The sequence below is a fragment of the Rousettus aegyptiacus genome, unplaced genomic scaffold (genome assembly GCF_014176215.1).
Source record: "Rousettus aegyptiacus isolate mRouAeg1 unplaced genomic scaffold, mRouAeg1.p scaffold_m13_p_3, whole genome shotgun sequence".
NCBI lineage: Eukaryota > Metazoa > Chordata > Mammalia > Chiroptera > Pteropodidae > Rousettus > Rousettus aegyptiacus.
The window spans coordinates 84,218,411-84,231,494 of NW_023416306.1; the positions used below are offsets into that span (position 1 = coordinate 84,218,411).

General features: G+C 33.5%; 1 protein-coding gene across 10 annotated transcripts in view; it reads left to right on the forward strand.

The window, feature by feature from the left end:
- Positions 1–13,084, forward strand: part of MYO9A (myosin IXA) — a 224,161-nt gene that overhangs the window by 150,284 nt on the left and 60,793 nt on the right. For all 10 annotated transcript variants that reach the window (XM_036217683.1, XM_036217679.1, XM_036217682.1 and 7 more), the window contains 4 exons: positions 6,585–6,697; positions 10,156–10,298; positions 12,251–12,474; positions 12,963–13,079. In XM_036217683.1, the coding sequence (XP_036073576.1) occupies positions 6,585–6,697; positions 10,156–10,298; positions 12,251–12,474; positions 12,963–13,079 (597 nt within the window). The remainder of the gene's footprint in view (positions 1–6,584; positions 6,698–10,155; positions 10,299–12,250; positions 12,475–12,962; positions 13,080–13,084) is intronic.

The window sequence follows — 13,084 nt, forward strand, 5'->3', positions numbered from 1 at the left end:
AAATTTTAGGATGGTCTTCTTTTGACTTTTTAGATATTTTATCTTTGAACTGTTTTAAGCTGTTTGTGCCAAATATCTAGTTAATTAAAATTTTTGCTAATTTCTATAATATTCTCATTATCTTTTTTTATTGGAAATAGACCCAGTTTTTACATGATAATATTGATATTCTAAGACAGAAAAAACAAAAACTCATGACCTGGTCTCTAATTAGACAAATGAGTCATTACCCTGAGCCAAACTGTAGGATCGTAAAAGTTGCAAACAACCTGTATATCCCTCGATATATAAAACTAGAGCCAAAGCCCTCTCTTCATTGTCGGATAAAGTAGCTCCATTTTGGCGGTATCTAATTTTAATGAAAAGTGCTGCTTATATTTTTTAGGGTAAATAAGGGGCATACTTAATTCATTCTCTAAAGCATACATAGATTTTTCATTTGTGGAAGAACTCAGCCTTTATAATTGCTGTTTCGTTCCTGAGAGTTTCCTTTGTTACAAACCTTAGTCCTTTTGGTGATAGAATTCTCTCACTGAAAACTCTTAACTGAGATGAAGCAGAAAGTTGGGCTTTCTGCTTGGAGCATTCAGCCCCTTTAAACGTTCCAGCTGGTAGCCTCTGCCTATGATTCTGTTCACGTGCTTGACAGTCACTGCATGCCAGTAGTTGTAGAGCACCCACCCTGCACAGTGTTGTTAGTCACCTCTCCAGCTTTCTCACTGTCCTTCTATTTTCATTTCTAGCTATTTTAGGAACAGGTGGTGGTGTTTGTTTCTGGTGGACATTTGCATGAAGAAGCTTTGCTTTCTAGAATATGCTGATAGATACTTATTGGGCTTGGGGGTGGGAAGGGTAGGAACAGTTTTAAAATGTGTTTCTATTTGTTTAACTTGAATATATGCCATGTTTAATGTTCTGATATTGTAAAGATGAAGACTAATTGTTTCTAAATGGAATCTATTGAATTCTCAAAATTGAAATATCTCTTGGATTTTAAATGGGCTCGATTTTCTGGGCACTTGGATTTTAAAAAACCGGATAATGATTTGCTTTGTTTTGTTTTCTGGATAAAGTGCTTCTTTCACTGACATTCACTAAGAAGAGTGTCATTCAATATTAGAAGAAATATCTAATGAGGTAGAGTTCTAAATGAAATCCCCAAAGCGGCTTTGGTAACCATTACCATCTGAGTCAATGAATAGTGAATCAGTTTTTAACCCAACCTGCTGTGGAGGAGTGGAGACAAGAGTAGTAGTTTTCCTCCTTAAGAGTTTAGTGTTTTTTAAAAAAATTTTCTGCTTTGAACTCTACCATTAGTCTCCATTTGCTGCTGTCACTCGGTTCTAATACCCACTGTGCTGGCTTTTACCCAAGAAGAATGACATGTTCTTTTAAGCAGTGTTTTTAAGGTGGCTTTCTTATAGTATTTAGCCTCTCATTCTTCTGAATGGCGAGTTAGTAAAATCATTTCTATCTCTTATTTGTAGGATTAGTGTAGGTAACAGTTTTTTTCTGTATAGTTTCTTCTACCATTCCCCAGACTTAAATCACTTAACTTATTTCTATGACTCTGAGTCCCAAATAGTTCTCCAGAATGTCTTATCTCCAGTATGATAAAAGTAATTTCTCATCTTCCTCCCAAAACTGCTGTCACTTCTTATATTGCTATTTTTGTATGTTATTCTCTTAGATACTCTCCAGTCCTTATTACCTGTGTTTAATTTTCCTTCTTTTCACTGTCCACTCTCCAAAAAGCTGCCAGAAAAACCTGTTGATCAAGCAAGGCTAAGTTTTTATTAGCTTATTTTACACTAAGTGAAAATCTACCTTGACTAGGTCTAAGTAACTTCAGGGAAGGTTAGGAGAGGATGTTTATAGGGTCTTAGGACCTAGGCTAGTGATTTTGACGGCAGTTATTGAAAGTTGGAAAACCAGTTGGTATTGAACAAAGAGGTTTGGATTGAATACACTCAGTATTTCTCTGTGTATTTTATTACCCCACAAAAACCAGGGACAGTTTATAGCATTGTGACTATGTTCTTTGAAGATTTGGTAGAATTTCTCTATGAAACCATTTGGGATTGGTACTTTTTTGTGGCCTAATTCCTTCATAAGTTCCTTTTTTTCTTCTAGGGAAATTAGTCTTTTAAGCTTTCTATCTAATTGGGTCAGTTTTAGTAAATAGTATTTTCTTATGAAATTATCCACATCATCTAACTTTTTAGGTTTATTTGCATAGAAGTCTGGAAAGTAGGCTTTTAAGATTTTTAAAAATTGTCTATTTCAATGGTATTTCCTTTTTGTCATTTCTTATTTTGTATATTTGTGTTATTTTCTTTCTTCCTTTAAGTCATCTAGTCATTTGTTAACTTTTTCCAAAATAACAGGATTTTGATTTATTTATTAAACCTACTTTTTTCTCCCATTTTCCACTCATTTCTGATTTTTATTATTTCCTTGTGCTTTCTTTTGGTTTACTTTCTTATTTTTCTAGCTTTTGAGTTGGGGAGTTGAATCATTTATTTAATTTATTTTTACTGGTATAAGCTTTTAAGGCTATAAATTTTCCTGATTGTTACGTCGGATGTATCTTGTTTATTGTGATGTGTAAAGTTTTTATTGTATTAGAAAAATGTAATTTCAATTTATACTACTTTTTTTACCCAAAATTTGTATAATGATTTTTTTTTTAGCTTTTAAATTATTAGTTTCTAGTATTGTTAGATTGTGATCAAAGAGTATTTGAAATGTTTCTATTTGATAAAATTTACCAGTACTTTTTAAATTTTACTTAATGTGATCAGTTTCTTGTGAATGTACCATGTGCTTTTGATAAGGTACATTCTCTATTCCGAGTATAAAATTTCAATACATATCCATAATTTCTACTTAATTGATTATATTGCGTCTCTTCTAGATTTTTATTTTTTCTACACTTGATCTGTCATATAGAGAATGTTGTGTTAAAGTCTCCTGTTATTCATTGTGTTTATGAGTTTAGTATTTTAAAATATCCTTTGTCACATTTAATGCATTTTGCTTGAATTTTACTTAAATAGTAATATTATAGCCTCTTTTTTTTTTATTCTATGTACTCAGAATACTTTTGATCATCCCTTTATTTTTAGCCTTTTTGGATACTTTTGTTTTAGATATGTGTTTTGTATGCAGTCTAGTTTAGTCCTGCTTTGTGAGCCAAATTATAATTTTTCCCCCAAATAAATGAGTTAAATCTATATTTGTTTATATCACTGATAGTCTCAACTCTTTCTTATAGTTTTATATTACCTATTACATTAAATTTGCTGTGTTTACGTTACATGTTTTCTTTATTTTTTAAAATTTCTTTTAATAATTAGGGATGGTCATGTACTTGTTCTATCATTTGTTTACCTTTGTATATAACTTTTTAAAATGCCTTTAATTTGCCATTTTTTATTTAACCAATTACCGTCTAGTCATTTTTTAATGAATAATATTCTTAAATTCTCACTTACTGTGACCCAACTATTGACGAGTTATTCTAGTCTCTACTTTTCTTCTTCCATCTATTCCTAGTTTTTAGATTTCTACTGTGTTAGAACCATGTAATTTTGCTTATTAAAGTTTCCCCGTTCTCTTGGTTGGGTGAAGCTCTCCCCTAGTAGATTACTAACAAAGAGCTCAGAGCTATGGAATTCTCTGAGTTCTTTTTAAAAGCTTGATATTTGAAGGGGCATATTGGCTACATGTAAAATCCTTAATTCATACTTTTTTTTCCTGAGTTTTTTTTGAAATTGTTAAGTTATTGTTTTCTGGTTTTGTTATTTTTGGTAAGTCTATTGCCAGTCTAATTTTCTTGCCCTTCTAAGTTTTTTTATCTTTTTGCAAGCCTTCAGAATTTTTTTTTTTTTTTAGTATTTAAAGTTTAGGATGTATCTTCAAGTTGATCATGATAGATTAATTACCCTATATACTTGCAGGTCTTTGTCAATATGTAAATTCTGGTTTTGCTTTATTTTTGGTAAGTTTTCATGGATTATAATTTTGAATTTTAGTAATACATTGTTTTATTTTTCTTCTGTAGGGACTCCAATTATAAATAAGTTTTTTCTTCTTTTTCTTTCAGTTTCAGTCACCTTCTCTCTGACTCCTTTTATCTTATTTCTTTATATCATTTTATATTTTTCATTATCTAACATCCTTTATTCAATCCCCTTTAAATTTCCATTTGTAATTCTTTCTCTTACCTATCTTATAGTCTTCATTTAACTATCATTTCTTTTCTGAGTTCATTCAACTCTTTTCATCTCTTTCTGGTCTTTCACATAGTTGAGGATATTTAATTCATTTTTGAGTTACAATTTTCTGCTTCATGCTTGGTTTTTTGGGGGAGTGGAGTGGGAGATAGAGTTAAGGAACTGAGTTGTTTTGCTTCTAATTTTGGTTTTGGTTTTGTTTTCTTATTGTAGCTGATGTAAATTATGTATGTTTTAATTTATTTGTTTTATGCAGTGGAGGTAGTTTATAAGATACTGAATTCAAGAACTTTCTCTTCTGTCAGTGTAGCAAAGGTCACTTTCTTTTACAGACAACCTGTTTTGGGTTTGTCTTTTGTGTGTGTGGTAGTGGAGGCAATGTTGAGCCCTCCATTATTTTACTTCTCTTTTGCCTTGCTGGATTCTAAATTTTCCCCTTCTGCTCCTTTTCCTCTTTACTGCTCAATCTCCAAAGGACACTTTTTCCTTTCTTTATGCCTTGTTTTTTTGCCTCTAAAAATATGTCACCTTGAATCACCATTTTAAGTTCTTTTTCTTTAGTCAGTTCTCTAATCTCCTAGTACTCAATAACATTTGTGTCAGTTTTGAGTCATTATAGATGGATTGATTTTTCTCCTCATTCTCAGTATATATTCTTACTTCTTTGCATGCCTAGTTATTTCTTACTGGATGCCTGACTTTGTGAATTTTACCATGTTGGATGCTGGATATTTTATATTTGATTAATATTCTCAAGCCTATTATATTCCAGCAATATTCCAGAGACTTATTCTAGAAGCACTTTTGTCCTTTTATGTCTTCCTTTTAAGGTTTATTAGGCTTACTGTATTGAGTACTGGAAATTTGTCAAGGGAATAGATTTTAGGTGCTGTCACTACCAAAGAAAAAATAAAGTAACTGTCTGCAGAGATGATACGTTAATTAGCTTGACTGTTGTGATCATTTTACTATTAAATAAAGATCTGTTAGGCTCAAACAGTGCAGTACTTAGTCTAGAGTGTTGAGGCAAGATTTTCTGTGTGCTGTACCCAGTACCCTGGGAATCATTAAGTTATGTACTGTCACTCTTGGACACAGGCACTATTACTGGTCTTCTGTGAGTGCTGAGCACCATTACCTTTAATCCTTTCAGGTGGTCCTTTCCCTGGTCTTGGGTAGTTGTCTGACACAGAAATGGTGCTTAGTACTCAGTAAATACTCAGCAGGGACCCTCTGATAATCTTTGTGCATCTCTCTCTGTCTTTTATTTTCTGGTTACCTTGGTCTCTCTGGATTTTCAGCTTCATGTGTTCAACTCAGAGTCAGCTGAGGTTTGCCTGGATTCCCCCTATTTATGTAACAGCCTGGAAACTGTCTCAAGGTGCTAAGCTAGAGATGGGAAACTGAGAGATGTTTCCCATCTCTCGGGATAATTATTTGTCATCTTGATAACTGCCGTTTCATATTATTTTGTGTGGGTTTTCATTATGTTTCTGATTTTAATTTGGGTTTTTTCAGGCAAGAGGATAAAACAGGTTCCTGTTACTCTGTCTTTGCCAGAAGCAGAATTTTGTTCTTAATTTTAACAACTCAAGATCATTTCTGTTGATAAGGCTCTAGTCAAGCAGACTAAAGGGCTAAAGAAAAGATATAACTATAGATGTATGAAATACTAGGAAATTACTTGAAATGGTAACAAGAAATTCACTCCTCCAAATAGGATTGTCTTTAAAAAGGCATACTGTAAACAAATGGAACAAGAATTGCCAATTGAAATTCAGGTTCCCGTTTGATAGCTATGTAATTTCTTTATAATTTAGATGATTAATGGTGATAATAATTTTTTATTCTTTGGTACTTTGGTTTTTCTTATCTTCCTGTGTTCTTGTTATTTTGAATCTTTGACTGGATATAATAAGAATCTATAATAGCAAGTCAAGCCATAAAAATAATGATCAACTTTTAGGGACAAATAAAAGGAGGTATGAAAGAACTGGCATTCTATATTTATCAGATCCTGGATCTTTTGTCTGTAACTTTAGATGGTTTTGACTTTTTTCTTACCTTTCTACTCGATAGTCTTTATAAAATTGTCAGAAAACATGAGCTGGTAGGTCCTTTTCAGCATTTTCATTGACCCAAGTTCTCTTTACTTCAGATTACTTTAGGAAGTTAATAATTTTTTTTGTAGGTTCTTTTATTTCATAGACTCTCTGAATAATATTAATATATTTTTCTATGTTTTTTAATAGGTATAATTCTTAAATTCTATAACCTGAGTTTTAATTACAGTACTATGATGTAGTTTCTTGGTTTTAAAGTTTTTCACGTATATACTTATTACAGACCTCACAGCGATTTTCTTCAGTCGATGAAGAAGCAAAGCTTCATAAGACTATGTCTCAAGGAGAGATTACTAAGTTGGCAGTGAGACAGAAGTCTTCAGATTCGGATATAAGGTATAAAGTATACCCTGAGAGTTAGTAGGGATAATATAATTTTATTTTCTAATTCTCTATAGTTAAATACTGAGTCTCTTTTTAAAAGCATAATTGATAGAGAAGCTAGTTTTGAAATGTGACTGTTTTCAACAAATATTAAATACCTACTGTGTGTGTGACAAGCACATCAGATATAATGAGCTTTATCTTTCTATATGTTTAGCAGTATGATTTGGGGGAAATCTTTAAATCGTATGACTTAAGATGTTTTGATATAAAAGAAAAGAAATTAGACTAGATGAAATCGAAAGTATTTTTCAGCTTTGGACTTAGATTCTATTCTGAATTAAGTGTACTACAATGGAACTGGAAAAGACTTTCAGGAAATAAATATGTTCTCTCTAACAGAGTACATGGAATTTTTATTTGTCAGATAAATACCTTTGTCCCTTATTGTTATATAAGGCATTCAGGCCCTCATTGAGCACTTGAAGATCACACCGAAATCTGTCTGGTTCATAATCATATTAAAGACCTCTTCCTTAATGACTGTAGAGGCATCATCCAAGGTAACCCAAATCCAGAGCCATATTATCTTGGAGAACACATTTTGGCAAACAAGATACGACATAATAGTACAAATATACAGGTGGAGATAGCAGATTAAATGTATAATAATTTAATTTCCACTTTCTTTTCCAAAATTGCTAAAATGACAAAACCTATCCAGGACAAAAAAACAACAGCAATGCAACAAGAGACAACAATAAAAAAACTGGAATCCAAAAAGTAAATAAATTTTAAATGTCTTGATAGGAGAAAGCTCAGAAAGAAGCATCAAGTTGACTGATCTTCCCCAATCCTAGCAGAAAATAAGAGATTTATTCCTTGGAAAGGATAAACAAAAGATCTCTGCACTGGGAGGTTACCAGATACAGTTGAGAACTGGGGTACATACTTGGCACAGGGGATTCAGTGAATGTTTACATACTGAATGTTAAAACCTCCTAGCTTTTTTCGACCGAGATTCCACATTTCATATACCCCTATGAGCAGGTGGTTCAGGGAGTCTTTCGGAATTTTTGTCCCACCCTCTATGACAGACCTAGAGATATTGGTATCAGGTGTTTCCCTGCAAAACAAACCAGCCAGATAACCTTACAAGGGAAACCACAGTTTGGAAGCCCCAACAATGCACATGAGAGCTTTCAAACAGCCTTTTTTTTTTTTAACCCTATTTTTGATCGCCACACATTTGAGGAAACATATGAAAGAAGCTAATGGATAAAATACAACTTGGAAAAAAACCTAATGGATAAAATACAACTTGGAAGAAATAAGCTATGCAGGGGGAAAAAAACTTTAAGACAACTACAACTGTCAGCACACTTTCTGCATACATAAATATAACTATATCCATGAAAGCAGAGTGTGTGAAAAGGGAACATTCATAATAAAAAGAGCTTTTAAAAATTAAAAATATAATAGCACAAAGAAACAACTCAGAAGAGTTAGAAAGAAAGTTGAGGACGTATCTCAGAAAGTTGAGCAAATAGCCGAAGAAATAGACAAGAAAAGATAAAATTAGAGGAGCAGTTCTGGAGCTCCAGTGACCCAGTGATAGGAGCTCTGGAAAGACAGAACAAAGAAAACAGAGAGCAACAAATCATTAAAGTAATTGAAATAAATTTTATAGAACTAAAGGTTATGTTTCTAGATTGAAAAGGCCCACCGAGGGTCCAACATAATGGATAAAAATAGATCCGTGCCAAAAAACATGTCATTGTAAAATGATAGTGATGAAAGGAATCTCCATTATGACAGGGAAAGTAGCTTTTCAAGTGATAGTTGTACACCAAAGACTGAGGGAAATCATGCCAGATCGGAGCAGGTTAGAAGGCTCTGAGGGAGATTTCAAGAACACAAAACTGATGGAGTGAATGAATACCTTCTGTATTTGAACATGTTGAGAGGAGATATACACAAATAGGGAAACACTTGGAGGTGAATTGTATGTAGAAAAGTAAGCGAGTGTAAAACAAAACATTTATTAACTCTAGAATAAAATAGGTTTTTCAGAGAACTCCATGCCTCAGTTATGAATATTTACATAATAAAAATAGTGAATATTACTAAAACAAAATGCTGAATATTGATCTAACTATAATTATGATATGATTCTATTAGGGACATGTCTATGTTTGTGGAGGGTGTAGAACAGAAGTGGTGGAACATGCTTAATCATTATCTGTGATGACAAATATGATAGCAATATAAGTAGCATGACTATTAAAAGAATTAGTCTAAGTCAATTCAAAAGGTTTGCCCCTAGGGAGCAGAAAAGGAATGAAAATGGATGGATAAGTTGAATAATAAGCTTTAAAAAAGAACATGGGCTTCAAAACCAGATAGACCTCATTTTAACTTCCAGTTCCTTTAGCCCTCTGAGCCTCACTTTGCTCATGGTAAGGTAATTATACCTATTTATTAACAGTAGGCAATTAAGTTTTTCAGGAGTCAAAAGTTATATACAGATTTTCAACTGCTCAGGGGGTTGGCGCCTAGTAGATACTCAAATATTCTTTTGATTGACTCAATGAACATACGAAGGAACAAACAATGTACAAATAAGCCTCCTAGCATGGGATTAGAATACCTGATATATTGTCAGTAAATGTGAGCTGTTGTAATTTTCTCAAGGTGGTTCCTTGATTTTTATGATAGGAGAGAGTATATAAGCACTAAGAATGAGGTAATATAGTACATAGGTATGATTCTCAACTTTGTCACTCACTGGATGTGTAACTTTGGGAAAGTTACCTAACGTTTAAGCCTCCAGTTTCTCACCTGTAAAATGGTTATCATAATTTGAAATACACTTTTTATGATTAAATAACATAATCCTATACCAGCACTTAGTACTGTTACTCAGCAAGATAACTTAGTAAGATAACTCAAGTAAGTGATGGTTTTTGTTAATTATCAATATTGATGATTCATGAATATAAGAATGACAGTAAAACCTTTATCAAAATGGTAAGTAGAAAAATTTAAAATTGTATCTGCATCGTGATTACAATGGTGTAAAAGTGGGTAAAGTGACGGCATACTAGTGATTTCTTTAAAAGTATTTTCTTTCTTCTTAAATTATTTGTACACTAAATCCAAGAATGAAGAGATACCAGTTTAGGAATTAGAAAACCTAAGTTGGAATCCTAGTTCCACTGCTTTGTAAACAATTATTTTAGGGAATTATTTAATGTCTCTGAGTCATCTTCTGTATTTAAGACAAAGAAACTATTTACCTTTCAGATAAAATTTAAATGCAAAATCAAAAGTTAAATATTTTTAAATTTATGTGTGAAGGTTAAATGAACTAATGCATGTGAAAGGTTTTTATATAGCTTATAGTGATGTGCATGTATTATCACTGGGGATGCGCTGATTTCCATTTTTACCTTTTTTTAAAAAAATAGACCTCAGAGAGCTAAGATGAGATTCTGGGCCAAAGGAAAACAAGGGGAGAAGAAGACTACCAGAGTGAAACCTGCCACCCAGTCAGAGGTTTCGGCACTCTTTGCTGGCTCAGATATGACTCCAACTCATCAGTTTCCAGATGGTAAAAATGGACAAAGGATGACATTTGTCTTCATAATTCCTGTTAACTTCTTCTGAAAGTTTGCTATTGCTCTAGTATTTGTAATGGCACCCTGTGGCTAGATATTCTAATGAGATAGGATTGTTAAATGCTTACTTAACTAAAAAGATAACTCTAAAATCATACTGTACCTATAATAAAAGTTCCAAGGAAATATGGCATAAAGCAGTGGAGCAATGACAACTTCAGGAATGGTTGTGATTTTCTTTGGGTAGCCTCAGTTTTCTAAAGTGTTGAAATATAGCCATCATGCACTCACTTAATAAATACGTATTATTAGTAAAAGCTAATAAGACGACAGCAGCTAATATTTGAGTGTTTACTACATACAAAGGCATTGATCCTCACAATAATTTTTTGAAGTTGGTGTGATTATTATTGATGAGAAAACTGAGGCACACAGAAGTTATTTACTTATACATGTATAGCAATTGGCAGAGCTGAGATTTGAATCTAGGCAATCTAGCACCAGATTCCACATTCTTAACCACTGTGCTCTGTATTTGGAATCTACCTATGTCAGTGCCTGGGACTTTATAATGGTTATAGTGGTTATTTTAACTTTCTAAGCATCAGTCATAACACATTTGAAAGTACCAACAATTAGTTCATATGTTGAGAAAATGGACCTTTTTTTTTTTTCTAATTACTCCCCACCCCCAACTTCCACCTCTGACCTATGGCTGTTGCTGTTTCCCATTAAGAACTGGATCTCTGAAGGCAAGGCGTTTCTTCCCACATACTCTGAGCCTGGCGCACCTGGGGCCTGGCGCACCCAGGGTATGGTCCGTGGCTCCACCTGGGGTGTGAAAATATTATAAGAATAATATCAACTTTGCTAAATTAAATTAGATCATTATATAACTAGGTTATATAATGGAATTAAAATCAGATGATAACCAATTTGAATGTACTTGTATCCTGTATCTTAAGAATTTTTATTCTGATGCCATATCTGAGATTGGGTTTGTTTCAGTTCTTGCCTGAGGTAGAATTAAGCATTTAGAAAGAGGCTCCTTTTTTCCCACCCCCATTAGCAGATTTAGCTTTTACCATTGACAAGGGGGTATGGTGACTACAGGTGAGGGAAACTAACAGGTATGTGAAACGAGAAGGGGCCAACATTCTCATCAAGCCCCAGATAGGGTTTTGGATAATCCAGTATAGTTCTAGATTATAATGGACTACATGGAATCCAGTTTTTCTGGTGCAAACATTTGCAGAAAAAATGTGTTGTGCTTTCCAGTTTTATATACAAAGCCAGTTCATTCCAGGAATTCTCTGAGAAATTCAGTTATTTGGGAGATGTATAAGAAAAACCTAATACAAAAGAAACTGAAGCAGAAGTGAGCCTAAACAGATTGCCAGGCTAACACCAGAAAATATTAAAGCATTTATGGCTTTAGCTCCTAATAAGGAAATACTAATTATCAAACTTCACTAATTTGTTGGACTTTTATATAGATGGATGTTCTTTCAAACAGATACAATAAAGCAATGACTGGGTTAATAATCAGCATTTAACATGCTAGTGTGATTGTGTACTCTTTGGGGACTGAGGTTTTTGGGATCTGAGCTTCAAGTTCTATAAGACACATCCATCTAGGTTTTCAGTATCAGACCTTAGCTGCTTGGGAGATGTGATAGCATTTCCCATTGAAAAGTGATAACACTTAAGTAGATTTTCTGTACAAATGTGCAATCGGGATTTATTGCTTAACTGCCTGACGTCAAATATTGTTACTTTCCTTTTCAGATATTTACATGTGTTTCCTACAGTGACTCACTAAAGGAACTTAAAAAGAAGGATGTAGAGCTTTTAATATTTTTACTAAATTTCTTCTTTCTTTTTCTTTTTCTTTCTCTCTTTTTTTTTTTTTTCTTTTTTTCGGCCACACAATTTTGAATTGTAGAATCAACTCGGTATCATTCAACACCTCCTTTGAGCCCAGAATTGCCTGGTAGTTCCCGGAAGGAGTTCAAAGAGAACAAAGAGCCTTCTCCAAAGGCAAAGCGCAAGCGAAGTGTGAAGATCAGCAGTGTGGCTTTGGAGTCTATGCATTGGCAAAATGACTCTGTCCAGATCATAGCAAGTGCCAGTGATTTAAAAAGCATGGATGAATTTCTTTTGAAAAAGGTACACTTTACATGTTGAGTTAGTCTCCTGAGCAGTGTTGACTATGGAATACTTGTATATATCAGGATATGGCCCCTCAAGAACTAGGTGACATATGCTTCAGGAAGTTAGATGGTTTACTCTTTGCCAGGAAGGTGCAAGTAATATGATATGCCTTCAACTGAGTAGACAGGATTTAAGGTTTTAGGCTTTACTATCAACTTCCATTTTACTCTATTACATATTCTATATGAGAAGGTAAGGCTTATCATTGCATACTTAAAGTTGTTTTTCTGGTAGCAGGACTATAGAATCATAAATGTTAAAAGACATTATAAATCACCTAGTAGTAATAAAACTTTGGCTATCTAGATGTGCTTTTACCTGGGTCTCATAATAGCAGTGGCTTACACTTTCAGGGCAGTGATTGTTGAAGAGACGGTATGTGTCCACTGTTGAATTCACCTCTTTTCAATTAGTTAATATAAAACCCTTTCTGTGGTCCCCAGATGAATGACCTAGATAGTGAAGACAGCAAGAAAGACACACTAGTGGACGTTGTATTTAAAAAAGCCCTGAAAGAATTTCGGCAGAATATCTTCAGCTTTTATTCATCTGCATTGGCGGTAAG